This window comes from Chlamydomonas reinhardtii, chromosome 10 (assembly GCF_000002595.2).
Source record: "Chlamydomonas reinhardtii strain CC-503 cw92 mt+ chromosome 10, whole genome shotgun sequence".
NCBI classification, from domain to species: domain Eukaryota; kingdom Viridiplantae; phylum Chlorophyta; class Chlorophyceae; order Chlamydomonadales; family Chlamydomonadaceae; genus Chlamydomonas; species Chlamydomonas reinhardtii.
The window spans coordinates 706,644-734,297 of NC_057013.1; the positions used below are offsets into that span (position 1 = coordinate 706,644).

Genomic DNA, 27,654 nt, shown 5'->3' on the forward strand with positions numbered 1-27,654 from the left:
ATCGGCATGCCTTGCATGCGCAATCCTTCTAACATGGCTGAGCCTGGCGCAATGTCGGGACGATGCTCACGACACAGCGAAACTTCTTGCGGACCCACCGCGTGGGCCAGCAGTAAAACCAGTGTATCCAGGTCAAGCAGTGGAGCCATTTACCATCGAAACCGCAACGGGGCCCTTCACATTTGACCCGCGCAACGCCACGCGCGCGGCCATCGTCCATGTGTTCAACCCGCTTGACCCCTTCCAGCGGGCCATGTGGTCTGACTGGTCGCTGCGGGTGAGCTGTGGAGAGCTGATAGTGTTGTCGTCGGGTATCGTGGCTGGAGGGCCAGCACTCAAAGCGCACGGCAGCACATCCAGGTCCCATGCCACAGGCACCTTCCTCACTGCTCTTTGGCATCTGAGATTTCCCTGACACGCACCCTGCACGGCTTAATTAATGCCCGCCTTTCTCTTAAATCGCCGCAAACTCAACTGCCGCCCCTTCCTCCTGCTGCTGCGCACTTGTCGCGCCCCTCCAGATGTTCCTGCGCCAGGCGCCACTGTACGGCGCCGACTACGTACTGGCGCCGTACGTCACGAGGCCCGACGCAGCAGTTGACGTGTCGTACTGGATGTACAGCCGCCTCATTGGAGCGGCGCGTGACGTGTACGGCAGCAACGAGACGACGGACGAGGAGCTGCGGAAGCGGTGAGGGTCCCCTCTGGGGAAGGGATGGAGTCCAGGGGAAAGGTGTGCATGTGTGTGTGTAATGGTGTGGAAGGGCGCGGGAGCAGTGTCCTGCACAGCATTTGTGGTTGGGACTTGTAAGCTTGCATCAAGCTTGCAAAGCACCTGCCTGCGGCTCCCAGCGCTGTTTGGGTCCCAGGGCGGCCTGGGTCCTTAACTGCAAACAAAATTTGCCTTCCCCCGTGCACGTGGGTCGTAGGGTGTTTGCCCACGTGCGTCTCGCGGTCAGCCCGGGTTTGGGCATCAACGACCAGGTGAGCAGCGGAGGAACTACCTCGGGTTATTGCTGACTGCGTCTGTTGCAACCCACTTCCTAGGCAGCCGCCCACAACCATAGAATAGCATATTCGCACGCACGCGCCTTTCCTCTGGCCGCCCCTTTCAGGTCGATGCCGTCCAGTCGCAGTGGACACAGGACATGCGTGTGCTGCATGCCCGGCTCGCGGACTCCCCCGCGGCAGCAGTAGCATCAGCTGCCGGCAGCCGCGGTAGCAGTAGCAGTAGCAGTAGCAGTAGTAGCAGTAGCAGCGGTAGCAGCGGCAGCAGCGGCAGTAGCAAGAGTCTCAGGCGGAGCGCGGCTCGCAGTCTGGACCGCATCCGCCAGGCTGCCCAGCGTCGTGCCGCCGCCGCCACTGGTGACGCGGCTGCGATGTGGGCGGCAACCGTGCAGGCGGCGGGAGCTTCGGCCACATCCGGCAGTAGCATTCGCAACAGCAATGCAGCAGCCAGCTACGACGAGCATGCCAACAGACACAGTACAAAACTTAGCGCAACACCAGAAGCTGTAGCTGAGATAGATGAGCTGGTCATTCCTCGTTTGGACGGCTGGTACGGTTGGATCCCAAGCCCGGCCGCCGTGTCGCCCCCGGGGCAGCCGGCGCCGCTGGTGGCCCTCCCGCCGCGCCGCTCCCCCTGCGACCCCTTTTGGGTGGCGGCGTCAGCGGCGTCAGTGGCCGCAGCTGCAGCTGCTGGCAGGTATGGTGTGGATGGCGGTGGTGGCGGCAAGCAGGCGGAAGAGGAGATGGCGGTGGGCGGGCCGCGGCTTGCCGGGTCGTGGGTGCTGGTGTCGAATGCCAGCCGCGACCCCGGCGACGGCTACTGTACCTACACACGCATCCTGCTCAACATGCAGGTGGGCAGGTGGTCACATGATGTGACGCAGTGCTTGGGGCTCAGCTGTCTTGCCATTGCCCTGTCAGGGATAGGCGGGCGGGGGGGCCTCGGCCTTGGCCGATTGTTGGTGCTTGCGGTCAGCCCGGGGCAAGGGCGTGTGCAGCCCGGACTCTCCAGTTGCTAAGGTGGATGTGACCCATCCGTGCTTGCACGACTTGCACCGCGCTTTTGCCGCCTCTGCCCTGCCTCTCCCATCTGCCCGCGCCCGCATGCATACCCCGTCCTCGCCCTCCCCTCCCAACTCCCGCATGTGCGGGCAGGCAGCGGGCGCGGCGGGTGTGGTGCTTATGGCGAGTCCGGACGGTGATGTGGAGGTTATGGCCCCAGAGGGCGAGACGGAGGCGGCGGAATTCGGGGGCGCAGCCAACGGCGCCGGGGCAACAAACGGCGCGGCCAGCGGCGCATCCGCGACTCACGGCGCTTGGCACATCGCTCGCGGCCGCCGTGTCAGCAGTAGCGCTGATGCTGCCCATGCCCATTTCCATGCGCATGCGAGGCCGGGTGCTGGTGCTGGGGCAGTGTCGGCGGGGGAGGCGGAGGAGCCGCAGCCGTACATTCCGGGGACCATGGTGTCGTACTACGACGGTCTGGATCTGCTGACGCTGCTGGCGGCGGCGGCGGCGCGCAACACAAGCGGCGGGGTGGTGGTGGAGTTTGGCACGCAGCAGGTGAGTAGCGTGGGTGACTCGTGGCGCGGCGGAATGCGCAGTGGCGGGGGTGGCGGCGCGAGTGCAGCGGGCTGACTTGCGGTTTGGGCGTACCCGGTGGCTGCATGTATGGGTGGTGGGAGACCCCTCTGTGCCCGTGCTGGCGCACCCCTGCCCCAATACCGCCACCGACTTCCTGCATTTCCATCAATAGCATTCCCAGAACCTCCGCGTCAACCCGCCAACCTCCTGAACCCCTTACACAGATCCCGGGCGCCTGGCTGGTGGCTGATCCCGAGGGGGGGCTGGCGGAGGCTGGCTGGGCGGCGCTGCCGCTGATGGCGCACGCGGGCTGGGCGGCCTGGTGGCACGTGTACCTGGGCCGACTGCGCGAGGACCTGCGGCGCAGCAACCAGCGCGGCGACGAGGTGGTGCACGTGATGCAGAAGCAGGTGGGCGGGCGCGTGTGGAAGGTGTGTGTATGTGTGTGTGTATGTGTGTGTGCGTGTGCGTGTGTGTGTGTATGTGTGTGTGCGTGTGCGTGTGTGTGTGTGTGCGTGTGTGTGTGCATGTGTAAGGAATGAAGCAGAACGAGTGCACGCCTGCCCTATACGCTTCACAACACGGGTATACTTATGTGCATTAGGAAAGCACAAGGGGAAAGCGTCTACACTGTGCATGGGAATGCGCAAGCAACCATGGGTATGTGTGTTCGGGGGGTCCTGCAAGCACCTCGCAGGCTTCACCTGCTCAACACCCCTGGCCTTCCTCCGCTGCCCCTTGCCTCCCCGCCACTGCAGAGCATCGCGGGCCCGCATGGCGCCTCCACCACCGCGCTGGTGCCTCGCGCCCCCGCCGCGCGCTTCTCCCGCATGCAGCTCAACCTGGCCCTGGGCTGTGAGGGCGCGCGCTTCGACGCCGGCTGCCCCGCCTGGGACCACATGGTGCAGCTGTTCGTGTGCTGCGAGCCCACGGAGGAGCGGCAGCGCGCCGCCTGCGCGGCCTGCCCCACCACCCTGTGGAGGCCGCGAGGCCTGGGAGGAGCTGTGGAGGGCAGTGCTGGCGGTGGGGGAGGAGAGGGAGGGGAGGGAGGGGAGGGAGCAGTTGGGAGGCAGGGAGGCGAGCAGGAGGCGGTTTGTGGGGTGGAGCTGGGGCGCTGGGCGACGCCCTTCCGGCGGCGTGTGGGGCGCTGGATGACGGACGTGAGCCCCATGCTGGCGGCACTGGGCGGCGGTGGCAAGTGAGTCGTTGGGATTGGATCGATCACTTTAGCGATAACTCCTGCGGTCTTCCGGGGACTTTGGGTGTCGCACCAGCCTTTGCTGTGCTATGCAACTGCGCCCCACTGCCCCCACGCTACCATCCGCCCGCTCCCCGCTCCCAGCTGCTGAGCCTTTCAGTCTGTCATGCCCCTGCTGCCATGACTGCAGGTGTAAGTTCACGGCCCAGACGACGCCGTGGGCCGACGGCAACTGGACCGTCACCCTGGAGCTCAGGCTGGGCAGCGGGCCGCCCGCCGCCACTGCTACTGACGCCACTGCTACTGCCGCCACTGCTACTGCCGCCACTGCTACGGCCGCCACTGCTACTGCCGCCACTGCCACGAGCGCTACTGCCGCCAGCGTTACTGCCGCCACGGATGCGGCAGATCATGCTACAGCCTCAGATCGCCGGGTCATGCAGCCTGAGCAGCAGCTTGGTGTGATGCAGCAGGAGCAGGAGCAGGGCATGGAAAGAGCTACAGCTGGCGCCCGCGGCAGCAGCACTCGCACAGTCGCCCAGGGCACCGCACTCGCGGACGCTCGGGCCGCGGACCGCCGTCGTCGCATGGCCCTGGCAGGTGCTGCCTCTGCCGCACGCGCCCTCAGCACCATCAGCCGCGGCAGCGCGGAGCTCCGCAGCCCCAGCAAGGACGCGCCGCTGCGGCCCTTCAGCTACCTTCCGCTCTTCGGCAGTGCGCCCTTCGACTCCCAGTACAACGCCGGCCGCCAGCCCGCCGCCTTCCCCACGCCGCCCACCGCGCGCGCCGCCGCCCTGGTAGGCTACGTGACCGGGCACGGCTCCGAGCCGGAGGCGGGCTGCGCCGAGTTCTGCCCCGTAAGCCACACGCTGTACGTCAATGGCCGAGAGGTGCGCGAGGGGTGTGTGTGTGTGTGTGTGTGTATGTGTGTGTGTGTGTGTGTGTGTGTGTGTGTGTGTGTGTGTGTGTGTGTGTGTGTGTGTGTGAGAGATGTTTACGGCCACGCTGGACACGGAATGCGAGTTCGGCGAGGGTGCAGAAGCGATCATGGAGGCTGCAGTCACAGGCATGGCTACGGCCACAACCATATGCTTGGAATCTCTCACGCCCTGCCTGTGCCATGCCGCCGTGCCGTGCCGTGCCGTACAAACCCAAACACCAGGTGGCTGTGTTGAACTGGACCGACGCGGGCACGGAGTGGGGCTGTGCCGATGATGTGCTGTACGGCGGCGTGCCAAACCAGCACGGCACATGGTACTACGGACGCGGCGGCTGGTGTGATGGGGCTGCCGTGCGGCCCTGGGTCGTGGACATAACCGACGCATTACTTCCGCCGCCGGCGCGGAGCGCTGGTCATCTGATTGGCGGGGCGGGGGCGGGGGCTGCAGCACCCAACAACACGTTGTGGATCAAGGGCCTGGGACCGGGCGGCAGGGAGCCGCGGGACCCGCCCGCGGACGCCGGGTCGGCCTACATCATGATGTCGACCGGCGTGGTGTGGTATGAGTAGGGCGAGGGTATGAGCGCGATGAGGCAGGGATGGGGGATGGCGCTGGGCGTGGGCGTACGAAACGTTGTGAGGCAGGAGCGCGGAGGAATGAAGCGGCTTGCCAGGCGATAGAATGAACCACCGACATGAAGCCAGTCAGCCACCGCAGCCTGTGCATGAGTGGACGCGGCCACTTGGCCGAATTACGCGCGCTGACATCTGAGCATAGGTCAAGCACATTCGCAACACTCGTCATTAGCTGGGGGCCGGAGCCAAAGCAAAGGGAATCCCTTCCCTGATCGCATCCACGTGGATTAGGTTCGGAGAGGTGCAATACAATGAGTCAACGACGACTCGAGGTGGGGGCGCTGATCACGCTGTTGGTCATGTACGGCACCGGTAGATTGCATTGGTTACAAGAGGGACCTGCTGACGCGGTTCACGAGCCACCGGTAGTACTTGCATGATGCTGGCGCGCTGATGACTTCCGTAGTACAGCTCTTCCTCAGCCCTTCTTTGCTTACACGGCAGCCCAGGTCAGCACATCCAGCATCTCGAAGTCACAAGCGGCCATGCGCGTTCACACAGCATTGTCGTTCAGATGCACCCGTTTCAAACAGCGCAACTCCGGAGTCCCAATCAACCCTTCCATGCAATCAATCTAAGGTCAGGGTCTCCTGGATACTAACAAGGAGGTGGCTGCCTTAGGGAGGCAGGAAAAGGGCTGAGCCCTCCCCTCCCGGGTCGTTATCAACCCAGCCACCTTGACGCGGGCGCCTTCTAGCACACGCAAATTGCACACGCCTCTATGTTGGGGGCCTTTGGCATCCCCGCGGTGTTCCTGGGGGGCTCTCGCCTTCCGAGGTACCCGCATGATAGGCGCACCCGCACAGCTCGCCCCCACAACTTCACCAGCCTTTTGAGCAACACGTCAGCCGCGCCCAGCTACGTCCTCGCACCTGCTGCAGGCGAAACATCGCTATCACCCCACTCTGATACGTCACAAATGTTGCCATTCTACCCAAGTCCCAAGTTACCAACGCGCAAGGTCCTGCGCATTCAACCCTTGGACCCCTTGGCCAGTTCCTCCTTCCGGCAGCTCTCCAGCTCCTCCTCCGATTCCTCCTCCAGGTCTTCCGCAAACTCCTCCTCGAAGTCCCCCTCCTCGTCCTCCTCCTCCTCCGAGTCCTCCTCAAACTCCTCAAACTCCTGTCTCAGTTCCTCCAGCATCTCTTGCTGCCGCGGTGTGATCAGCCCCGACGATTCGATATCCTCTTGCAGCTCATGCCATTGGCGCGCTGAAATGCCATCTTCTGGCTTCCCCTCTGACATCACCGTACGAAGCAGCCACACCACCTCGCCGAAACGGAAGTGCGCCAACCGCGCCTGGCGACTGACCTGCTCCTCCACAGGCACGTCCACTACAGTCGTCTTCGACAGCACCCAATCTGCTGCCGCCAGGTTGCCCTCGGCCCAGGCCGCGGAGTGCAGGGTGGCAGCGCCGGTCTCAACCTGTTCGCGGCAGGGCGCGGCGGGTTGTCAGGAAAAGTAGGCGGCGTGAGATGGGGGTTATTAATCCGATAGCTGCGGTTCAGACGGAAAGGTAGTTCGCACCGACAAGAGGGTGCATGGAGGCAGACCTAGGTATGTAGGCAGGTGGGGGCTCCAACCGTCACCAACACCCAAACAAGCACCAGCACATGAGACCTGGGAGCGGCACCGGCCCCCAAGAAGCGCAACACAACCCCTGCCCACCCGACCCGATCATACCGTACCCTTACCTCAATCGGCGCCCCCCGCCGCGCCGCCATCCACTCCAGCAGCTCCACGCTCGCTCCACACACCAGCATGTCCCAATCCTCGAACCCAATGTCCTCCACGCCGCACCACCCCTCCTGCTCCTCGTCAGAGTCAATGTCCTCCATGTCGCACCCCTCCGCCTCTTGGAACCCGATGTCCTCCATGCTGCACCCCTCCACCAGCCGCCGGACTGTGGCATCATCGCCGTGCCGCATCACCGCCTTCCTCAGCTGATACCACACGCCCGGCACCTCCCGCAACTGCTCCTGCTTGCCCTTCTCCTTCCCCTGCCCGTCCCGCGCCTGCGCTGCCTTCTGGGTGTCCCGGCCCTGCGGCGGCTGGTCGTCCTGCTGCGCCTGCTGCGCCTGCTGCACCTCCGCCACCTCCAGCTCCACCATCCAGCTGAGGGCCGCCCCCTTGGCGGCAAGCACCGCGGAGTGCCGCCACCGGCCGTGCCACTTGAGCCGGTTCTGCTGCCGGAACCACTGCAGCACCGCGGCCTGTCCGCCGCAGGCGGCGGTGGTGATCAGGTGCTGCGTCTCCTCATCCGTCACCTTTTCGGTGCGGGCGTCCAGGAGGAACTTCAGAGCCTCCAAGTTCCCAGCCCTGGCGGCGGCAGAAGCTAGCTCATCCGGAAAGCAAAATCCGCGCGAACGCAGGTGCTGCAGCCGCGGCACAAAGCTGGGGTCCCGCGCCGTGCGCTCCCACAGCCCGTGTCCATCCTTGTCGCTGGCGTCACCCCAGCTCACCAGCTTCCACGCCTTTAGGAGATAGTCGACTTTGTCGGCCCAATCGGATGTGAGGCTGCATGCCGCCATCCGCAGAAGGGCAGACTTGCCGGCCGTGCTGCCGCGGCGCCGCACCGCCGCCACAGCCGCGGCGCCGTGCTGCTTCAATTCTGCCAGCGAGCAGCCAAGCGCCAGCCCGAACAGCAACGCCTTTGCGCGCAGCCAACGCGGCGACTCCTCATCCCACTCCAGCAGGAAAGGCTCCTCGTCCTCCGGGTCCTGGGCTGCGTCAGGGTCGTCGTCACTCTCGCTGCCGTCACTGGCGGCGTCTGCAGCCTGCTGCACCAGCTGCGCCGCCAGAGCTGCATGACCGCCCTGCCCCGCCGCCCGCACCAGCCACAGCTGCCAGTTGGGGTCGTCGCACTGCTCGTAGAATCCTTGCTCATCGAACCACGCCAAAACCGCCGCGTGGCCGCCATGGGCCGCGGGGGTGCGCGGGCAGTGTGCCGCCTCGCGGAATTCATCATCGGCGTTGTCGGACTCATCAATTGCGGATTGGATGTCCGGATCAACCTCCGCATCGCTCATCACACCATTGGTGCTGTACTCTGTGTGCTCCTCAAACTCAAAGTCGTGCTGAAGCAGCCATTCCAGCACCTCGATGCGCCCCTGCGCAGCTGCAGCCATGGTTACGACGTTGCCCCAGCAGCAGCCGGCCTCCAGCAGCGTTTCGCACGCCGCCACGTCGCCTGCAGCCGCAGCCGCCGCCATCACCTCGGCACGCAGGCTGCAGCCACAGTACGACAGCGCGGCCGCCAGGCTGGGGGCATGGCCGCTGCCGGCAGCCAGGCACAGCAGCTTCCGCCGCTGCAGTACGCGGAGCCCCCGCCAGGGCCACTCCGAACGGCCCCAGTAAAGCAGGAAAGCTTGTGCCGGCCAGGGTTCACCATCTGTCAGGCGAATGGTCTCATAGGTGCTGTGCAGGTTGCGGTAGGTGGCCCAGTCGACGAATTTGAGACATCCCGCCACTTCGCCGGGCGGCAAGTGGCTCGCGACCTCCAGCTGCAGCTCCGGCGTTAGTAGCGACCACTGGTCCATACTATACTATATTTTAATCGTTAAGACGCAGTAGATTGCGCGGTACTGACGTTCGAATTATAACGCGCGGTTCAGTGCTGGTGCAGCCTTTCTCAATGCTTAGGCTCAAGGCTTAGGCAGAAGTCCATGAACGGTCAAAGCCGATGAACTGGGACTGAAAAGGCTAGGTCGCTGGCGTAGTGGCGTAGGGTTTGGGGATCGTACCGGACCAGGTGTCGGGACTCCGGGAGGAACCAAGCAACCACCTCAGCACCTAGCAATCTATGAACCTTTACATGGCTATCCTCAAGCCACACTGCCGTCGCACTATACCCTGCTGCAATCTGTGTTGCCTCACGCTCATACCGACACAATCAGCCGCGGCCGGCTCGTGAAGCCATGCCGCCCGCATGCTTCAGTACACTAACTCGCCTTACACGCATGCCGGCATGCGCAAGCATTAAAGTCTACCTACAGTCACGACAAGCTACTACATTTGATCTCGTTGTTAAGCCACGCACCCATTGAAGGCGTTCGCCACAAACGCAACACCCCCACCCAGTGTGGTGCCTACACGCACCAACCCATCTCTTCTCCCACCTCCCACCTTGAGATGCGCTTCGTCCCCACCACGACTGCCAGGCAGGCGCTTGCACCGTCCCTGCTGCGCCACTGCACCGTCAGGCCGACACGGCCGATATGCCCACCGCACCCACCCACCAACGCCCGACGAAGGCCGCTACGCACATGCCTCCGTCGCCACTTTGCCGCTCATCCCCAACCGCTTCCACTCCCGCTGCTCTTGCCCGCCACACACGGCCCAAGCTCCATCGCCCTGAAACCGAGTCCACGTCTGCTGATCAGGAAGCAGAACTGCGCGGCTTTACGCGGTCGCGGCAAGCTTCTTCTTGCCGCCGGCGCTCTTGATGCGCTCCTCCATCTCGCCACGGAAGTGGCGGATCAGGCCCTGAATGGGGGAGCAGGGAGACATAGCAGTGAGCACACGGAGACAAACACGCGCGGTGAGAGCGAGTGCGCAGGAGACCACACGTGTGAAGTTAGGGCAGGAGGAGCCAAGCGCAGGTTAGCCGGCATGCGCGACCGCACAACATGGCCCGCCCGCCTCGTACAACACTCGGGACGTGCCTCGCTCCCACAACCCGCCTCGCCACCGCCCGATGATATGGCATTCCACAGATCGCAGCCGACCCCTGCTCCCGACCCGGCCTCCTCCAGCAGCCGCACCTGCACGGGCCACGCCGCGGCGTCGCCCAGCGCGCAGATGGTGTGTCCCTCGATCTGCTTGGTGATCTCCCACAGCATGTCGATCTCCTCCAGGCGGGCGTCACCCTGGAGACACGCACACCAGGGTGCACGACGCATGTACACATACTCAGGTGGTGGAAAGAGCAAACAGCATTCAGGGCGCATGCATGTGCACCATTAGGGAACGTGTGCAATGTAGCACCCCCTGGCGCGCACTTCCCTGCACTGTACTTGATAGTAGCACCCCTGCCTACACATACAGAGGTGCGCACGCAGGAGCCCCACAGGACCAGCCGCAGGAAGGCCCGCAGGACCCCCGCACATGCCCCCTCGCTCCCACCCCCCTCGCTCCCACCCCCCCTCGCTCCCACCCCCCCCTCCAGCACGCCGCTCCCACCTTCTTCATGCGCGTCATGATGTCGTACAGCCAGCCGGTGCCCTCGCGGCAGGGCGTGCACTGGCCGCACGACTCGTGCTTGTAGAAGTAGGACAGGCGCGCGATGGCGTCGATCACGTCCTGCGGCCGTGTGCGTGTGTGCGTGTATGCGGCGGGCGGACAGTCAGGTTCGAGGTGCGGCAGCAACAAACTGCACTGCACGCCCTGTCACCACAAACAAGCCACCGTAGATACTGCAGAGAGGGCCAAAGCAAGCCTTCAACTTGGCCACAGACGGCGCCTTCACGTTCCCCCACGCCCCACAGCCCCAACAGCGCCTCCCCAGCCCCTCCCGCCAGCAGTACAGTAACTCCGCATCCCTCCACATCCGTCCACATCCCACACGGCACTCACGGTGGACTTGTCCATGACGATGACGGCGGCGGTGCCCAGGCCCGACTGCGCCTCCTTGAGCGCGTCGAAGTCCATCAGCACGCCGTCGCAGATCTGGGGGGGGGGGGCGGGGGTTACAATCATGACGAATCAAGAAAAAGCGGAGTTGTAGCCAGGCACCCGGGCAGGGAGCGCAGGAGGAGGGGCATGTGGAGGGAGCGCGAGGTACAGCACCTAAGCGCGTCCAGGCGTCCTACGACCCCTTTCTGTGTACCGTAATCATACCCCTTGTTGTGTACCGTAGTCTTACGGAAACCCCCCTCCGCCCATGCAACCACGGCCGCCGCCAGCCCCAACGCGGCCGCGGCCTCCTCACCTTCTTGGGCAGCAGCGGCACGGAGCTGCCTCCGGGGATGATGGCCAGCAGGTTGTCCCAGCCGCCGCGCACACCGCCTGCAGGCGGGAGAGGAGGCGGTGGCCACCCATGGGCGGGTGGGTGCGTGGGTGGAAGGAGCGCCAGAGCGTTGGGCGAATGCCGCGACCGGACACACCCCGGCCACCAGCAGCAGTCCAGCACCATGGTCGGCGACAAACGAAATCACACACACCTTCCCTTCGTGCATCCTACACGCAACATGCAACGTAAACCGCCACCTCCGGCATCCTCCCTGCCCCTCCTCTCACCCGCGTGGCGCTCGATGAGCTCCTTGAGCGGAATGGACATCTCCTCCTCCACCGTCACCGGCCGGTTCACGTGGCCGCTGATGCAGAACAGCTTGGTGCCGGCGTTGTTCTTGCGGCCAAAAGAGCTGAACCACTCGGGGCCGCGGCGCAGAATGGTGGGGCTCACCTGCAAAAATGTCCCAGGCCACGCAGCACATGCACACGCGCATTGAGGACATTTTTCGCCCTGGGCGGGGGCACTCGCAACCTCGCCTTTCCCTCATGATGCATACTCGCAGGCAACCTACCAGCAGCATCCCGCATGCCCCGGCTCCCTGCTTCCCCCACTCACCGCAACGGTCTCCACATTGGTCACGGTGGTGGGGCAGCCGTACAGGCCCACACCCGCGGGGAACGGGGGCTTGAGGCGGGGCTTGCCCTGCTTGCCTGTGGGGAACAGGACAAGGCGGCGGCGGCGGCGGCGGAGTGCACCACACAGACACATAGCGGTTGACAAACAGTACAGCCACAGCCACCACAACCGAGCCTGCGGCAGATCAATAACGCTCGCGCACGTCCTGCCCCATGCTTCGCCGGTCAGCTCCCCACCTCCCGCCAAGGCCCTAATTTCCCGCCGCGTGAAACAACCTGCACCCAGTTTGCGCCCCGGGCCCGGCCCTCCCTTTCCCCAGCGCCACCCCACCCCACCCTCCCCGTCCATCGCGTCTCCACCCCCTGCTGCTCCTCACCCTCCAGCGACTCGATCAGCGCCGTCTCCTCGCCGCAGATGTAGGCGCCGGCGCCGTAGTGCACCATCAGGTCAAAGTCCACACCGCTGCCGCACGCGTTCTTGCCCAGGAAGCCCTGAGGAGAGGTGAGCAGGAGCAGCGCGAGGAACAGGCGGGTTACATGCCCGAGCCCAACGAGGGAGGAGGGAGTCAGGGGCGGGGTCAGCAGGTGCGGACATGCCCCAGATATACGCCGTAGCGTCAGACCGAGTTCAAGTGCCCGTTTGCAGCTTGCCGAGGCACTCCAGCTACTCGTGCCCCTCCCCCGGAGCTTGCGCCCCGCTTGAAACTGTAGCCTGCGTTTCCATCCTAGGCAGGAGCCTCCGGCCGCATAAACTGCCATCGGCTTAAATGCTTTCCGCTCCTCCTCGCGCCCGTCCTCATCCGCATCGGCCCGCCGTGCTGCCGCCCCGGCCGCACCCAGCTGACATCCCTGCCACCCCCCCCCCTTCACGTTGCCCCTGCTCCCTGTGCATACACCCCTGCCGCCTCCTTCAGCACCCCACCCAGCCAGTCCGCCTCCTTCAGCACCCCGCCCAGCCAGTCCGCCTCCTGCAGCACCCCACCCAGCCAGTCCACCTCCTGCAGCGCACCTTGGCGTACGCCTCGCTAATGGCGCGCTCCACAGCGCGGCGCTCTTGCACGAACTCGCCACTGCAGACATCAACAATGAAAGCCATATGAGTGGGATGTGACGATGATGTCAGTACGTGCAGCTATCAAGCTATCGAAACAATTATGCCATCCACAGCAAAAGTGCTCCATCCCGCTCTGCCTGCCCCCGTCCATCCCTACACCCCTTCCCATCCCATCCCACGCTCCCAGCCCAGCCGCGTCCTCCACACCCGCGCCACACCGCCCCCTCCCCTTCCCCAGCCCCTGCCCCTGCGCGTCCCCTCCCACCCCAAACCCAACCCACCGGATGTAGATGTAGCCTGCGCGCGCGCCCATGGCCACTCCCGCCATGAGGCAGCCCTCCACCAGCTTGTGCGGCTCGTGGCGCATGATCTCGCGGTCTTTGCACGTGCCCGGCTCCGACTCGTCGCCGTTCACCACCAGGTAGCTGGGGCGGCCGTCAGAGGCCTGGGGCGGTGAGGTGGAGGCCGGGTTGGGGGGGGGGGGTTGGGGCAGGCCCGGGCGGGCGTGGGCGAGACGCAGGCAGCAGACGGGGGCATGTCCCCATTCACCGCAGCATGCCGTAGCACCCCACCTTTCCACGCTCCCGCCCCGTCCACATGTGACTGGAATGGACAAACCCCCCTCAGCCAGCACCCCACCGTGACCACGCCACCAGCCCCAGACACCCATCTTGGCCCCCATCCCAACACGGCCACCCACACACCCCAATCCTGGCCCATCCCTGCCCGTGAACACACACCTTGGGCATGAAGCTCCACTTGAGGCCGGAGGGGAAGCCGGCGCCGCCGCGGCCGCGCAGTCCCGACTTCTTCATTTGGTCGATGATCCAGTCCCGGCCCTTCCCGATGATCTCCTTGGTCATGTACCAGTCGCCACGGGACATGGCGCCCTGAGGGTATTGAGAAAATCAGCCCCGCTCATCGTCAGGCGTCAGCTCTCCCAGTGTCTAATCCAGCTACACATCTTAGCGTATGCTTTGGGCTGGGCGACATCTCCAACACCCCAGCACGTGTCTCGAACGGACACACACGTCCACCGCTGCGTCCTGACACCTGGCCTGCCACGCCCGACCCCCCCCCCCCCGCAACGTGGCACGGCCAGCCCTGCGCCAGCCAGCGGCCCCTCTGTGCCCGCGCCTGAGCTCCATAGCAGCCTCCCCAGCACTGACTAGACTGCGCGGAGCCCACTGAAGGATCCCGCGACCAGCGACGGATGCTGGCACGCCTCGCACCTTGATGCTGAGGTCATGGCGACCGTAAATGTTCTGGAAAATGCGGTCCTCATCCTTCAGACCACCAAAGCTGGTCTTAGCAGGAGGCGGAGGAGGCGGAGGGGGAGCACCAGCCGCGGGAGCGGCAGTGCTGAAGGCCAGAAGCACCCTGCATGCACCAGCCAGAGCGCCGTCAATGCAAGTCGTCCAGCCCATACTAGTCCATATTTTTATTGTCGCGCATGCGCAAAGTTGCTACGACGAGAGCGAGCCCTGGAGCAGCAACGTGGCCGGGTCTCGCGCCACACGGCGTTCCGGCAAGCTACTCGCGTGCCTAAATACTATCCTCGCAAACATGCTAAAAGATTGCTGAAACAGGGTGTGTAGCTGGCCTCCTTAAGAGCAACCGGACTCGGGTGCTGCCCTCCCGAGCGTATCCCTTACCCAGTCTTCAGCTCCTGCAGCGCGCCAGTCAGCTGCGCTCCCGCAAGCTGGCTAACCAGACCACCGGTGCGCTGCATGGTGGCAGGCTAGCTGCTCAAAAGAAGTATGCGGCCTTTGATTATGGGCCTGCGGAAAGCAAACTCTCGCCTCTTACAGGCGCCCCAAGTATTTACGCTCTCTGCCTAAGTAAATGTAGCCAGTTGAGTAGTTACAAAGGAGTGCACTGTGCGATCGAGTAACTCGCCCTCATGCATCCCCTCAATTGCACTCAGTAGCTCTAGCGAGCCGCAACGTGGGAGAAATCCTTCGATATTTTACACCAGCTTAGATAACTGAGGGCATGTTGCAATCGGGTCGGCAACTCACTTGATAGACGTGGCCCCTCCTCCGGCCTCTCCACGGGGTGACCTTGCTGTTCTGTGGTGGGCTGAGGCATAATGCTTGCTAGGGGTCGAGGAGGGGTGGGGCACAGCTCGGGCGTGCAAGCTAGTCGGCAGGGGGAGTCAGAACCCGTCCTGGCACGCCCTGGCACGCCCCGATGTCTGCAGAGCACCCTAGCGTCAACTGTGCCTCCGCCAGAGTGTAGCCCCTTCCGTTCCTTGATATAAGGTGCGTGTTCGTTTACCATAGGGTGCGCGGGGTTCGCTATACCTTTCTCCATCATCGAGGTTGGCCAAAACCCTGCCTGCGTGCAATCACTGCAAACTGCATAGAATTCCACAAAAAAGCTATTTCATGCAATATCAAAATGATTAACAGGAGAAGCGTCCTGCACCAACTCCTGCACAACTGAAGGTCAGCGACAGCTTGGCCGTCACGGCATTTCAGTGGTCCTACAACATTTCATAATGTAGTTCAGGACGTGCGCCAGCATTGACGTTTCAACACGCAAGAATACACGGGTTATCTGCGGCGACATGGCTTCGGCACGAAGCGCTCCGCAGCAGCAGCAGCAGCAGCAGCTCGGGCCGCCCAATTCAGCGCGCTTGGCTATTACCAGCCTCTGTAAAGTCTTGCGACAGTATGGAGTGGCCGTGCTGGAGCCGGAGACTGTCCGCCAGGCTAAGTTCGATGGCCCTGTGGTACGTACTTCGTATCTGGCTTTGCATCCGCCATCCTGCAACTTGCCTGCCCTTGCTCTCCTGCCCAGGCGGCCCCCATGTGGCGCGCCCTGCACGACACCGTGCTGCTAATCCTGGCGGGACGGGGCACAGGCGGCGCCGGAGGCGCTGGAGGCACGAGTAGCTGTGCCTTGGAACCCACGTCGGCAGCCGCGGCAGCCACGGCACTAGGTCGGCAGTGGGAGGCGGTGTCACACGAGCTCTTGGACGTGGCGCTGGGGGCGGGAGGAGCAGCAGGCGGCAGCTTCCCGGCCGAGGGTGCGTGGCGTGGCGGCGCGCGTGTGCGCGCGCGGCTTTTGGGATGCCTGTGTTTGTGAGGTGTCCTGGTCGTTGCCCTCGTGGCCAGAGGGTGTAGCAGCCATGGGTCGCCAGCGCGTGCTGGCCTGCCCCGCAACACCAATCTAGCGCCTTGCTGAGCCGGCCCATGACACCGACCAGACATGCTCCCTGTGTTCCGTTTGCCCCCATGCGCCCCGTGTGGACCCGGCTCACAGGCGCCGCGCTGGTGGTCCGTCAGCTGGCTGCGTGGGGCGCGCCGCCGGCCCTGCTCGCCGCTCTGCGGCCACCCGGGGCCGCTAGGGCCGGTGCAGGGGCTGCACGTCACCCACACCACCACAGCTACAGCCAAGAAGACCGGGCAGGGGGCGGCGCTGATTGTGATGGTGGTGGTGGTAGTGGTGATGTCATGGATGCGGCATGGGGCAATCCCGCATCTTGCCGCTCGCGGCCGCTGCTGCTGGCGCTTGGATGGCTGGTGGCGGCTGCGCGGCTGTTTGAGCGGCGCATTGCGGAGCTGGAGCCAGGGCCTGAGGCCAGGGCGCTGCTGCCGCCCTACCCGCCGGTGGGTGCGCGGACGTGCGTGCGGGGGCGTGGCTGGTGCTTGCAAGCGTGCACCGCAGCTACCCAATGCACAGCTACCCACGTACGTTTGCCTTGGCTGACATGTCTGTTTCCATGATATCCATGGCTTTGTCATGTGGTACCGTAACATGCAACCAACTGTGTGGTGTTCGCCTGTGTGGCACGTTCCGGCCGCGCAGGACTCGTGCCTTGGCCCCACGACCCAGGCGGCCTACGAGACGGCGGCGCAGGAGGCACGGCAGCTAGTCGCCCGCTCGCTGACAGGAGATGTTGCTGCTGGCAGCAGCAGCGGCGTGCCTGGCGCGGCGCTGCCGCGAAGCGGCGGCGCCGGGGGGCTGCGGTCGCGGGCGCCGCCCGGCGACCCGTTCGGCCCGTCGGCTGCCGCAGCGTCGCGCGAGGCGCTGTGGGGCGATGTCGAGGCGGCGGCACAACGCGCGGTGATGCTGTGCGGCCGAGCCAGGGGGCGCATGGTGACCCTGCAGGTGGGAGGGCAACCATGGAAAGGGCTGCAGTGGGCGTGCTGGTGGTCGCTTGGTGCGCGTTGGGGTTGTGTTGCAGCTTTCTTGTTGATGGCTGTTTTGCAGTTCCCCCGCTTCCTTCCCGTCGCCTGGACTGACTGCGTGTGTGTGTATGTGCCCTGTCTGCCGCCCTCTCCGCCCTCCTGTTCAACCAGGCTGCGATGGACTGCCGACACAGGCGGGTTGCGGGGCGGCGGCACTGCGGCCGCTGCAGCGCAGCGTGTGTATTGGGATCCACAACACCACAACCCTCATTGCTGCACACCGGGCTTGCGGAGTTGTGCTGCATTGCTTCCATGCCCTGGGCACCTTGCCACGCCTCTCCATCCCTCCTATCATCCTGACCTAAGCAGTTCCTGGGTGGCTCTCCATCCCTCGTACCGTCGACCGCTGTGCTGACAGGTTGACGGCCTCACTGGTGGGGCGCCAGGCCGCCGCCTCGCCCTCCAGTCGGCCGCTGACGCCCTACGAGCTGCAGCTGGCTGCGCAGCCTGCGGCCGTGCAGGTAGGGGCGAGAAGGCGCGGCAATGCGCGCACACGGCGTGTTGTGTCTAATATTCGTGCTTGGCCATGTGTCCTGGCGCCCGAGGCGGCCGCCCCTGGACCGACTGGTTTGTTGTATGGCGTGTGGCGGCCGTGGCTCGGCTCAATGCTCACCAACCCCCCAACTTCCCCGACAGCGGCACGCGGCGGCGCTGGAGAGCGCCACGTTGGCGCTGCTGGAGCAACAGGTGCGGTGGAAGCGTATGGTGGCAGAAGTGGAAGAGGAGGAGGTGGAGGAGGAGGAGGAGGAGGAGGAGGAGGAGGAGGAGGACAGGGAGCCGAACAGGTATCCGGGGCAGCAGACTTGGAATTGCGATTGCGCCTAGCGCCTTGGACGACACGACGAGACAGCACACGTTGTCGGCACCGTTCACACTCGTCACCACAGGAGCTGGCAGCACACGGCGCCCTGTGCTTCGAGTGGCTGGGCAGCGTGATAGAGGAGGAGGAGCAGGCCGCGCAGCAGGGCGGCGGCGCCAAGGGCCGGGGCAGGGCCCAGGCCGCAGCCGCGGCCGCCGCTTCCTCGCCCGCCGCCGCGTCCTCCCTCGCGCACCTGCCGTACGCGGGGAGTGCGGCGGCGGCGCGGCTGCAGGGCCAGCTGGCGGCGCAGTTGGAGGCGGCGGTGCAGGCGGCGGCGCCGGAGCTGAGTGCCGCGCGGCAGCGAGCGGCGCAAGGAGGCGGCGGCGGCGGGGCTGGGAAACCGGGCGCTGCAGCTGCCGGCGGGGCGTCAGTCAGCATCCATCACTTCCTGGCCCTTGCGGTGCGTCCCGCTCCCTCCTGCGCATGCGACCTGCCGGCGCTGCAACCTGTGGCCCTGCCAAAGACACGCTGGGATACAACATGAGCGTCAAATACGATACTAACCCGTGTGCCACATGTGTGTCAACAGGAGAAAGCGGTATCAGGACAGCCAGTCCCGGGGCCCGACGGCGACGCCCTCTTCACACCATCACCTGCGAATGGCGCAGCCGGCGCCGCCGGCTTGTTAGCAGGGCAGGGCGGTGGCAGCGCCGCACCCTGGTCCGCCGATGTGGGTCGTGAAGCGGGGCCGTGGCGGCTTCCTGATGACGTGGCGAGCGCTCTGTCTGCCGCACAGGCGGCTGCTTCGGAGCGTGCGGAGGCGGAGTTGCAGGCCGAGGCCCAAGGGGTGCTGCTGCGCCACGGGGCCTTGGCGCGGTGCGACTTCTCCGGGGGGCCGGGCGGCGCGGGCGCGGGGGGCCCACTGGCGGCAGTGTTGGCGGGTGGCGGACCGGCGGGCGGTGGGGTGGGGGGAGTGGCGGCGGGGGCGGAGACGCGGCGGCTGCTGGAGGCGGTGTTGGCGGTGGCGCGGCCGCTGGCGCGCGCGCGCGCGGGGCACAAGGCAGCGCTGCGCGCGGCGTTGCAGGAGCTGCCTGAAGGATACCTGGTGGCAGGCGTGTAGTGGTGTGTGTGCGCAGGCGGCGTTTGCAGGCAGAGGCTAGGCGGGTGGACTGAAGGCAGGTCGACGAGCGACACGGTGTTTTGCCCAGCGGTTAACGCCGCAATTGCGAGCTCTTGCACATGCATGGGCATTTGAGCGTTCCTACGAATACACACATACCGCCCTTTGATAGAAGCTTCCTGGTCGCTTTGTAGACGTGACCCTCGGAAGTGAGTTCGTTTCGGACATTTCAGCCCCTCGCTTGCAACCACGCAACCTGCCGAGGTTAAGACAACACTGCCTATACTTCCAGGCAACAGCACCACGCCGTCGACCCTGTAAAAGAGCTCGGAACACCGCTTGGTCACGCATCGCCATGTCCGAAGTAACCCCACCTGAGCCGGGCGCCAGCGATTATGAGATTTACAAGGAAGGATTTCACGATCGTCTGTCCAGGTAATGCCCGCGTGCACACCTGCCTGGCTGGCTGCACCTCCGAAACCCTCACGCTCGCCCTCCCCGCGTGCGGCCTCAGGTACTGGCCAGAGCCGCGTGAGCAGCTGCACGCGGGCGGCTGGCAGCGCACCAACCAGATGCTCGGAGACATCCGCCACCTCGCTGCAGTCCACGGCTGCGGCCAAATCAAGCAGGCCCTGGTGCGAATCCCGACTTCCGCTGGTTCTCGTGCCACGCGACGCTGCACGTTCGTCCAACGTGTTGTGCTGTATACCTGTCTCATGGCAACCCACATGGTGAAATGCACAGCGTCGCACATGATGCTCTGGTGTTGTGCTGGGCCTGCTCGCAGGACCTGTGCTGCGGTGAGGGCGCTACGGCCGTATACGTTGCGGCCAAGGAAGGATGGGAGGTGACAGGCGTTGAGATCGTTCCAACAGCCACCAAGGTACGTGCCGCCAGCTGCCGCGCAGCCGTATTCGCTGCTTACGCATAACAAGCATGCTATCAAGCTGTCACCATGAAGGGCCAGAGAAGCTTGCGTGCTTGTTGGGCTTGGAAAAGGGATGGAGAACTGCAAAGGCAGGCTCGATGCACACTGTGTGAGCGCAACACATCGACTCTCCGCCCGCCCGCCCGCCCCTCTCTCCATGCGTCAACACACGACAACAACGCACAGGTGGCGCGCGCGCGGGCCAGCGCGTACGGCAGCGTGGTGCGGGTACGGATTGCGCCGCACGGTACTGACGGCGCCGTACAGCTGGGGCTGTCGTACACAGCGGTAGAGGACCTGGTGCGGTTCGCGGCGGCGTCCATCCACTACATGCCGCTGCCCTCCAACTCGTACGACCTAGTTTACGGACAGGATCCAGACGGCCTGGCCAATGAGCACCGGATCCACGCCTTTAAGTGAGGCACGTGTGTGCGTGTGGGGGGGTGGGTGGGAGAAAGGGACGCTGGGCGAGTGGCATGGGTGCGGGAGCGGGTAGTTGGGGGCTTGGAACTGTGCGTGACTGAACACACAACTTCGTAAAGCAGAATTTGCGCATGCCCATGTCAACACAGCCCCAACATCTATCCTGCACTCTAGGCTGTCCCTGCGGGCCCGCCCCCTCTCCCCTTTAACGCCCCCCATCCGCCCCTCGTGCAACCCCTCCATGATCCTCGTCTGCTGCCCCCTCTACCTCCACCCCGTCAGGGAGGTGCTGCGCGTGCTGCGCCCCGGCGGCCTCTTCTACTTCTGGCACCACTGGATCCCGGGCCCTGGCTGGCCTGCCGCGCTGCTGGACGAGTACGGCGCTGACCCGGTGACCGGCTCGCCGCGGCTGAGCTACGAGCAGTACGTGGAGGACCTCCAGGTAGGGGGGACGGGGGTAAACTCTGAACTAATCCCGTAACAGTCGCGCTGCAAGGAGAAACTGCAGCCGCATATGCGAGCTTCTGTACATCGCAGGGGAGGGGGGAGGGGCGGAGGGGTTGTAGATACCAGCCCAAACTAAAGCGAAGCTGATGCAAATGAGCGAGGAGGAGATGGGGCTGTAGTGTTCTCCCAAGGCTACCGTATGCTTCTGACTCGCTGCCCGACGAGCCTAGAATCCGAAACCAACCCAGGGGCACGAAGACGTCTGGGGGTTGGGAGAGGTGGCGAGAGCAGGAAGGGGATGTTCTCACGCGCTGCGGAGGCTGTTGCCAGTTGGCCTCGGGAGTTACGGGCAGGCAGCGTGGCAGCGGCACAGATCTGCTGGCCCGCTTCCCACCTCAAACCACACACACTCTGTGCGTCAGCAAACTTCCAGCCAGCCAGCAACTCGTCGGTACAGTAACTCCGGCGTTAGACCAGCCGCGCACTCTTGCCCTGCCTCTGCCAATTGTTTGCCATTTGTTGGGTATGGGAATTAGCTGCGCCCTAAGGGACTTTACCAACCTGCCTTGCCACTGTCCCATCACACACACACACTCTGTCAGCCGTCGACACTGGCCCCAAGCCCACCTCGCATGCCCGAACACATGCCTATCCAATCCATGGCGCACTCCTCGCATGCCCCGCCAATCCTCCCACCGCTCCTCCCACCACTTCCCCACCGCCCCCCCGGACGGCCGCAAATGTGGTAACGACTTCGTCCGCAGTCTTCAGTGCATCCTGAACCGCTTTTCCAAACATCCCTGCAAGCCCCCCCCCCCCACACACACACTGCAGCTTCTCCTTGCAGTGCTTGTGCATCCTGATGGGATTGGATCAGAGTTACCCCCCCCACACACACACACACGCACACACACACGCCCCCGCTCCCCCCACCCACCCTACCCACCCAGGCGTCCGGACTGCAGCTGGTGTCCGCCACGGACTGTACGGCACTGGCCGCCCGCCACATGGGCGCCATGGCGGGCCGCATGCGGGCGGAGGCGGGGCTGGGGCCGGCCGACCCACTGCCCGACAAGTGAGGGGAGGGAAAGGGGAGGGGAGGGGGGGGGTGCGGGGCGGCAGCCGGCTCGAATTGTGTCAGGACTGGGCGTCGTCATGACGTCCCGTGCGAGCTGCTTGCATGGCCTGTCTGTCTGCCTGCCGCACACGGTTTACTGCGACGCCCCGCTGGCTGCCTGGCATACCTCCCGCATGCACAGTCGCACACATACGGATTGTCACATGCGCGCGTGCACACTCGCACACGGCCGCATGCAGGTGGCTGGACCGCAGCCTGCAGTTTGCTGAGCGCGGCGGCACCATGGGCATCGCGGCCGTTGCTATCAAGCCCAGGCAGTAGCCAGCAGTAGCCAGCAGGGACTAGGGGGCCTGTCAGGGGGTTCAGCCGTTCACTGAGAATAGGGTGGGGGGCGCGCGCGGTGGCCGCCCAAGCGTAGCTTTTAGGGGTGGGTGGCGGGGCCTGGGGCGGGGCTTGAGGTGGTGCGAGCTGGGACGGAAGAGGAGGTAACGGCCTAGCGCCGTGGAGGTACGTACTTTTCGCTGGGTGGCATGGGCCCGGAGAGATGAATGGGCTGTGGGGACGTGGCGTTGGCGATAGATGTGGCAAGCGTGCCAATCTACCCTCTGTGAAAAGAGTCAACACTGGTCACCAGCCGGCAAGTACACGGCCATCGGGGCTTTCTCTAAATCCGATCTACAGTGCCCTCCACGGGTGCGACATGCCCCCACGGTAGTAGGGCCATCCATGGCTCTATCTCGCCAACGCGGCGTCCTCACACGCCGAAGCAATGTGTTGAGTTTGCGCCTAGAACAGACGACCACTCAGGACGGTGTATAGGGGCTCGCGCTGAGGCAGTCGGATCAACCCATCTAGTTCCCCACATCAACGGACCTAGGCCGGACGGCTGGGGAGGACAGCATCAACTTGTGCTCCATACTCTGCACACACACGCTGCAGCACATACGCACCCATCACCCAGACACCCACCATCGCTATCCGGGCACTGCCATCAATCCGGGTCAATCCAGGGACGGCCAGCTCAGTGCGTGGCCATGGCGGTGATAAGCGGTGATGAGGCGGTTTGTTTGCTGCAGCACAAAGGTCGGCCAGACCGTTCTGAATTCGGAACAGACGCGCAGCACCCCACCCCATGCCAGCCAAGTTACGATAACATTCAATACTCAAAACGTGTGCTGGGAGCCTGGGAACCCATACTCTAGTGGGATGCACCTTGGGGGCAGCCACACATCCCCGCACCAGGTGCCAGCCAGCCTCCCCTGCCTGGGGCTCGCGAGGGCAGGGGAGCGTCTTGGGAGCTTGGTCAAGTGGAGGTGCTTTTTGGGCTGAGCCTCCCGAGCGCAGGGCCCAGCGGTGCCTGGCGCAAGACTCAGCGGCGGCACAGGACCTGGTAGGTGGCAGCGACGGCGCAGGACGACCTGGCGGCAGTGGCGGCGGCGGCGCAGGGCCTAGCTAGCGGCAGCGGCGGCGGCGGCGGCGCAGTACCTGATGGCGGCAGCGTCGGCGGCGGCGCAGGACCTGGTGGCGGCGCAGGGCCTGGGCCCAACAATGTCGGCGTACATGTGCGTAGCGGATGCTGAGGCAGGCAAGCAAGGCAACGTCGAGGAGGAGAGCGCGGCACCGCCCGCCGAGAAGCGGCGCCGGCGCGCAGGTTGCTTGAGACCTGCCGGTGTCTGGTCTGCGGTCTTTGCTGGCAAGCACAGCATGGCACAGTGTGCGGTAGGATGTAGGCTGGTTATTTGTTGCCTGTTGCGCTTGCGCTTGACAGCGGGACGCGGCTGGACGCATGGCGGGTGGTGACGACCGACCCCGGCTATATATGTCCGGCAGATGTGGTAGTTTTGCAACCTTCGGCCTCAGACATTGCTTGCTTCAACGTGGCGTGGCGGCACAGCCCACGTATCCCCTTGAATGGGAGAGCCACCTTTCTTGTCCACACAATAGGCTGATACACAAAACGTGTGACGGACGGACCTGCAAGTCCCAAGCAAAACTCAGGCCAATGTTTCCATCCCGCCCCCGCGGCCAGCCAGCAGCTAGCCATGGCACATGCACAGCAGCAGCAGCCTTCAATTCTTCGGGCGCTGCAACAAACATACATGCATCCGCAGCCACTGCTCGATCGTACACGCACGTCAACGTCTCAGCCGTTGACCAGCAGCGCACCGCCGAAGCTCTCGCGCGCCCACGATGAACATTCTGCGTGCCTGGCGGCCACTACGACTATGGACTGCAGTCCTCCGGTTCAGACGGCCCCGTTCTGCCGTTGTTGGCCTCAACGTTGCTGGCCAGAAGCGCCCAAGTCAGAGGATAGTGCCAGTCACGTTGATGGCTTCCATGTTTCTGAGAGTGCTTACAAAGAAGCTTACGCGGCCCAGAGAGTGGTTACAAGAAGGAGGGGACAAGGCACACGTATGGGCACACAACCTGCAACGCGAGCAAGCAGAACGCCAGAGACATCCGCACCAGCAGCCACCGAAACGCATCCAAGGGCAAAGCAGGGCAGACCGGGCCCCCAAAAACAGGCGAAGTAACCCAAAAACAGAACAGAGCAGGAAACGAAAGCACCCCCGTCCAGCACCCGTGCCCAAACCAACACCAACACGAAAAACCGCCGCAGGCACACACGCACCAGCCCGCTCGCTCTGTACAGGAACAAAGACCAACTTGCGTAGGATCGTGTAGAGAGACGGCGGTAAGCCGCTCTATCTCACGCGCCATGATTCTCTCTGGCATTCCAGGCTCCAATCCTCCATGCAATCAATACACCGTGTCAAGGGCAACCACCAGGCACTTACCCCTCGTTTGCCCGCCGATCTCCCGCATGTGACATGTCACACGATACGCACGGTCACTAGGTCATGACACCACGCCAACACGAACACGGTAAGGGCCCCACACGACAATCGAAGACCCGACACATCCTACGTACGCCCTGAATGCTCGACACTCTGTTGTGTGTGGTCACCACTACCTTGTAACCACCACCTTGTAGCCACACACAACAGAGTGTCGAGCATTCACGGCGTACGTAGGCTGTGTCGGGTCTTCGAATGTCGTGTGGGGCCCTTACATTGTTTCCTGCCCGAGCAAAGTTTTGGAGGCGGGAGGACACTCGAAACCCGGCTGGGGCCATTACAGCCCGTTCCCTGCGGGCTACGGTATCCAGCCGTGCAGGAGCGCGGCGACCATCGGCAGGGACCACCTAAACGACCCAGCTGTGCTGGACACACAGGATGCCCACACACGCCGTGCCGCGGCCCAGCCTCCAGATGGTGCCCCAGCCAGGTTGAAGCCGCCAGGAGCAACGCCAGCGCGTCACATGCCAGGCCCATGCGCGTGGCAAAGAGTCACGAGGTCTTCTCTTTGGCCCCCGTGACACTGCGGTACCACTCTGCCAGTAGCTGCTTGCCGTCAATAACATGGTCCTTGCGCGCCACGTCTGTGGTTGACGGTGAAGGAAGTGAACGTCAATTACGCCAAAACGTGAAGCAGCGGGCGGTGCACGCGCTGAAGAAGGGCCGCAGCAGGAGAGAGTGGGGGGCCAGTTGAGGCAGGACGTTGCAGGCTGTGTTGCCCTTGAGGCTTTCCCATTTCGTGCCGTACGCGAAAAGGGGCTGCTGTCACCCTCGCATGCCGCCCACAATACCTTACCGGCAGCTGCCGAGCTCCCTGGGCCGGTGCCAGCCGTCGCGCCGCCTGCACTTCAGTGATCGGGTGGCCAGGGGGCACGAAACACGCGGGCGCGAGCGAGCTCAGCGACCCCAACGAGCATCAGAGCACGCAGAAATGTATAGCAAAGTGGATGCGTCACGGCACAATTGGCAGCCACTTTGAAGCCTAGCTCAGCTCGGTGCCTCAACAAACAGCAACCCCGCGAATCGGCCGACCGGTCGGAGCCGTCGGACATACGCACACCTTGCCTCAAGACTCAAAATGTGGTCTAAGAGCGCACCTTTCAGCGCCAAAATGTAGTCAACGAGGCCAACCGGCAACCCGGTGGACGTGAGGCCCTCCCGAGATGCACTCTTCAGCGTGTGTGTGCTGCTATAGCGGGCTCCCAACATTATGTCCAGATGCGGGTCTTTGAACAGCGTCACTTCAGCCCCAAAGGTTCTAAGGACTGTGCGCAGCTCCTCCCGTGCCTGTTCCGGGTCCATGTCAGGGCACAAGGCTCGTCGACAACTTGCAAAAAAACGCGCGTGGGGCGAGTTATAAATGCGCTAAGCTATGTGTATCTGTTTACCAACAGCAAACTTGGTTGTGGGCTTGTGGCGTCCATGGCACCGCTCTCGCGACTCGGAGCCCCTGCCCACGTCTGCGGCTCGGAGCCCGGCCCATGCGGAGCCCAGCCCCAGCCTGAACCGCGCGCATTTTAGCACGTAGCGTTGGTTACATCCGTAAACCCCCAGTCGGAATCGTTCGGAGCTGCTGTACCCTTACACAACGTTTGGCCACCCGCCATCATGCCCGCCCAGGGCCCACCCCGCCTCTGTAAAATCAGTAACTTCAGAGCCCCGGAACTTCATGCAACCCCCCACCCCATACTCGTTCGAGTGCCAGCGTTGAGTGCCGGCAGCAGCAGCATGCCGGCACGCGTCCGGGTTGGACAGCTTCCCCCCGGGCCCGGGGCTTTTTAAGCGCATTTACGCATCCCAACCCGCAACACCGTTGGACTCCAGACCATACACCTAGAATGTGTGTGGTCGTGATCAGAGTGTGGTCGTAATTCTCGTGACAAGCCACCAATTTGCCTGGAGATGCGTTCAATCATCAGTCCCGGCCATTGCAACAGTTCTAGTCGTCAAATGCAATCGTACGGCATGTTCCTTCGCTGCCCACTTGGCTGCCGGGCACAGCCATTCATCATCACTGCGGGCTACCCAGCCGTGTAGGAGCGCGGCGGTCATCGGCAGGGACCACCTGAGCTGGCCCAGCTGTGCTGGACTAACAGTTACAGGGGCCCATCCACACACGCCGTGCCGCCGCGGCCCAGAGAGTGGTTACAAAGGAGGAGGGGACAAGGCACAGCCACACGCACGGGCACACAACCTGCAACGTGAGCAACCTGCAACAGTCTGCAACCTGCAACGTGAGCAAGCAGAACGCCACCCCTTGCCTCCTTGTCTGCGTTTGCTTGCGTCCCTTGCCGCCCCTTCGGAGGATTCGTTTGCGTTTGCTGCTTGTGGCTTCCTGGTGTCGCACGGCATGCACCGCACGCGCCGCAGCAGGGGTTCGGGGTGTCCAACTCGGCGGTTAGCTGTCGGTTGCCACCGAAATTTCTACCCGACCCCCCCTGGAAGTGGGCTTTCCGCGGCGACCAAGCCTGAGACCTATAGCTATGATACAATATAACGTATCTGACTCATTAACAGGCGCCAAGGCCCAAACTCTCGAACTCGCACTTTCATAAGCGGCCATGCCGCCCAAGGCCGCACGCCCTAGCCCCCGCGCACGCCTCATGACCCCCCAATATGATAACAATAAGTTTGGGGTCAAGCGCGCTGGCTGAAATCCACGCGCAGCCCAGTGGAGCGCGAAATGTGTGTTACTACAAGCGCGCGCAGGAAGAACTCCTCGGTTTGGGCTCCTTTTGGCAGCAAACTTCCGCAAACGACGTTATGTTAGCATAATGCTGGTTCCTATGGGCCC

General features: G+C 64.1%; 6 protein-coding genes across 6 annotated transcripts; 3 read left to right on the forward strand and 3 right to left on the reverse strand.

Annotated features, from left to right (window-relative positions):
• Nucleotides 1-8: 8 nt before the first annotated feature.
• CHLRE_10g422500v5 (uncharacterized protein) lies at nt 9-5,780 on the forward strand. Its single transcript, XM_043066501.1, has 9 exons — nt 9-277; nt 522-691; nt 930-984; nt 1,116-1,862; nt 2,164-2,571; nt 2,817-3,002; nt 3,351-3,790; nt 3,981-4,680; nt 4,953-5,780. Exons 1-9 carry the CDS (start codon nt 254-256, stop codon nt 5,298-5,300), a joined length of 3,078 nt encoding a protein of 1,025 aa, XP_042919898.1. The 5' UTR covers nt 9-253; the 3' UTR covers nt 5,301-5,780.
• A 7-nt stretch (nt 5,781-5,787) lies between these two features.
• On the reverse strand, nt 5,788-9,028 carry CHLRE_10g422550v5 (uncharacterized protein). Its single transcript, XM_001702539.3, has 2 exons — nt 7,061-9,028; nt 5,788-6,791 (listed from the first exon to the last, which is right to left on the reverse strand). Exons 1-2 carry the CDS (start codon nt 8,903-8,905, stop codon nt 6,339-6,341), a joined length of 2,298 nt encoding a protein of 765 aa, XP_001702591.1. The 5' UTR covers nt 8,906-9,028; the 3' UTR covers nt 5,788-6,338.
• Nucleotides 9,029-9,164: 136 nt separating this feature from the next.
• Nucleotides 9,165-14,856, reverse strand: CHLRE_10g422600v5 (uncharacterized protein). The gene is made up of 13 exons (XM_001702538.2): nt 14,664-14,856; nt 14,241-14,388; nt 13,749-13,898; nt 13,290-13,453; nt 12,964-13,024; nt 12,332-12,446; nt 11,935-12,029; nt 11,604-11,769; nt 11,296-11,372; nt 10,941-11,033; nt 10,548-10,667; nt 10,130-10,234; nt 9,165-9,851 (listed from the first exon to the last, which is right to left on the reverse strand). The coding sequence occupies exons 1-13, from the start codon at nt 14,738-14,740 to the stop codon at nt 9,768-9,770; spliced, it is 1,455 nt and encodes a 484-aa protein (XP_001702590.1). The 5' UTR covers nt 14,741-14,856; the 3' UTR covers nt 9,165-9,767.
• A 462-nt stretch (nt 14,857-15,318) lies between these two features.
• On the forward strand, nt 15,319-19,260 carry CHLRE_10g422650v5 (uncharacterized protein). The gene is made up of 9 exons (XM_043066502.1): nt 15,319-15,745; nt 15,814-16,042; nt 16,279-16,625; nt 16,825-17,127; nt 17,319-17,341; nt 17,566-17,668; nt 17,844-17,894; nt 18,095-18,466; nt 18,596-19,260. The coding sequence occupies exons 1-9, from the start codon at nt 15,581-15,583 to the stop codon at nt 19,124-19,126; spliced, it is 2,124 nt and encodes a 707-aa protein (XP_042919899.1). The 5' UTR covers nt 15,319-15,580; the 3' UTR covers nt 19,127-19,260.
• Nucleotides 19,261-19,316: 56 nt separating this feature from the next.
• Nucleotides 19,317-22,860, forward strand: CHLRE_10g422700v5 (uncharacterized protein). The gene is made up of 7 exons (XM_043066503.1): nt 19,317-19,561; nt 19,641-19,761; nt 19,914-20,009; nt 20,241-20,470; nt 20,760-20,919; nt 21,875-21,999; nt 22,242-22,860. The coding sequence occupies exons 1-7, from the start codon at nt 19,482-19,484 to the stop codon at nt 22,321-22,323; spliced, it is 894 nt and encodes a 297-aa protein (XP_042919900.1). The 5' UTR covers nt 19,317-19,481; the 3' UTR covers nt 22,324-22,860.
• Nucleotides 22,861-24,343: 1,483 nt separating this feature from the next.
• On the reverse strand, nt 24,344-27,597 carry CHLRE_10g422718v5 (uncharacterized protein). Its single transcript, XM_043066504.1, has 4 exons — nt 27,226-27,597; nt 25,958-26,240; nt 25,657-25,701; nt 24,344-25,444 (listed from the first exon to the last, which is right to left on the reverse strand). The coding sequence occupies exons 2-4, from the start codon at nt 26,160-26,162 to the stop codon at nt 25,353-25,355; spliced, it is 342 nt and encodes a 113-aa protein (XP_042919901.1). The 5' UTR covers nt 26,163-26,240; nt 27,226-27,597; the 3' UTR covers nt 24,344-25,352.
• Between the last annotated feature and the right edge of the window lie 57 nt (nt 27,598-27,654).

What these genes read in the sequence shown, in the direction of transcription:
- CHLRE_10g422700v5 (XM_043066503.1), top strand. Translation starts at nt 19,482, where the DNA reads ATGTCCGAAGTAACCCCACCTGAGCCGGGCGCCAGCGATTATGAGATT. An exon ending in CACCGGATCCACGCCTTTAA is followed by an intron (nt 20,471 to 20,759) that starts GTGAGGCACGTG and finishes CCACCCCGTCAG; the next exon opens with GGAGGTGCTGCGCGTGCTGC. An exon ending in GCCGACCCACTGCCCGACAA is followed by an intron (nt 22,000 to 22,241) that starts GTGAGGGGAGGG and finishes GGCCGCATGCAG; the next exon opens with GTGGCTGGACCGCAGCCTGC.
- CHLRE_10g422550v5 (XM_001702539.3), bottom strand. Translation starts at nt 8,905, where the DNA reads ATGGACCAGTGGTCGCTACTAACGCCGGAGCTGCAGCTGGAGGTCGCG. An exon ending in GGCGGGGGGCGCCGATTGAG is followed by an intron (nt 6,792 to 7,060) that starts GTAAGGGTACGG and finishes TGCCGCGAACAG; the next exon opens with GTTGAGACCGGCGCTGCCAC.
- CHLRE_10g422718v5 (XM_043066504.1), bottom strand. Translation starts at nt 26,162, where the DNA reads ATGGACCCGGAACAGGCACGGGAGGAGCTGCGCACAGTCCTTAGAACC. An exon ending in CTACATTTTGGCGCTGAAAG is followed by an intron (nt 25,702 to 25,957) that starts GTGCGCTCTTAG and finishes ACTGAAGTGCAG; the next exon opens with GCGGCGCGACGGCTGGCACC. An exon ending in AGGGAGCTCGGCAGCTGCCG is followed by an intron (nt 25,445 to 25,656) that starts GTAAGGTATTGT and finishes CGTCAACCACAG; the next exon opens with ACGTGGCGCGCAAGGACCAT.
- CHLRE_10g422650v5 (XM_043066502.1), top strand. Translation starts at nt 15,581, where the DNA reads ATGGCTTCGGCACGAAGCGCTCCGCAGCAGCAGCAGCAGCAGCAGCTC. An exon ending in GCGATGGACTGCCGACACAG is followed by an intron (nt 17,342 to 17,565) that starts GCGGGTTGCGGG and finishes CTGTGCTGACAG; the next exon opens with GTTGACGGCCTCACTGGTGG. An exon ending in ATCACTTCCTGGCCCTTGCG is followed by an intron (nt 18,467 to 18,595) that starts GTGCGTCCCGCT and finishes GTGTGTCAACAG; the next exon opens with GAGAAAGCGGTATCAGGACA.
- CHLRE_10g422500v5 (XM_043066501.1), top strand. Translation starts at nt 254, where the DNA reads ATGTGGTCTGACTGGTCGCTGCGG. An exon ending in GTTTGGGCATCAACGACCAG is followed by an intron (nt 985 to 1,115) that starts GTGAGCAGCGGA and finishes CGCCCCTTTCAG; the next exon opens with GTCGATGCCGTCCAGTCGCA. An exon ending in GCATCCTGCTCAACATGCAG is followed by an intron (nt 1,863 to 2,163) that starts GTGGGCAGGTGG and finishes ATGTGCGGGCAG; the next exon opens with GCAGCGGGCGCGGCGGGTGT.
- CHLRE_10g422600v5 (XM_001702538.2), bottom strand. Translation starts at nt 14,740, where the DNA reads ATGCAGCGCACCGGTGGTCTGGTTAGCCAGCTTGCGGGAGCGCAGCTG. An exon ending in CCAATGTGGAGACCGTTGCG is followed by an intron (nt 11,770 to 11,934) that starts GTGAGTGGGGGA and finishes ACATTTTTGCAG; the next exon opens with GTGAGCCCCACCATTCTGCG. An exon ending in TCATGACGCGCATGAAGAAG is followed by an intron (nt 10,235 to 10,547) that starts GTGGGAGCGGCG and finishes GCGTGTCTCCAG; the next exon opens with GGTGACGCCCGCCTGGAGGA.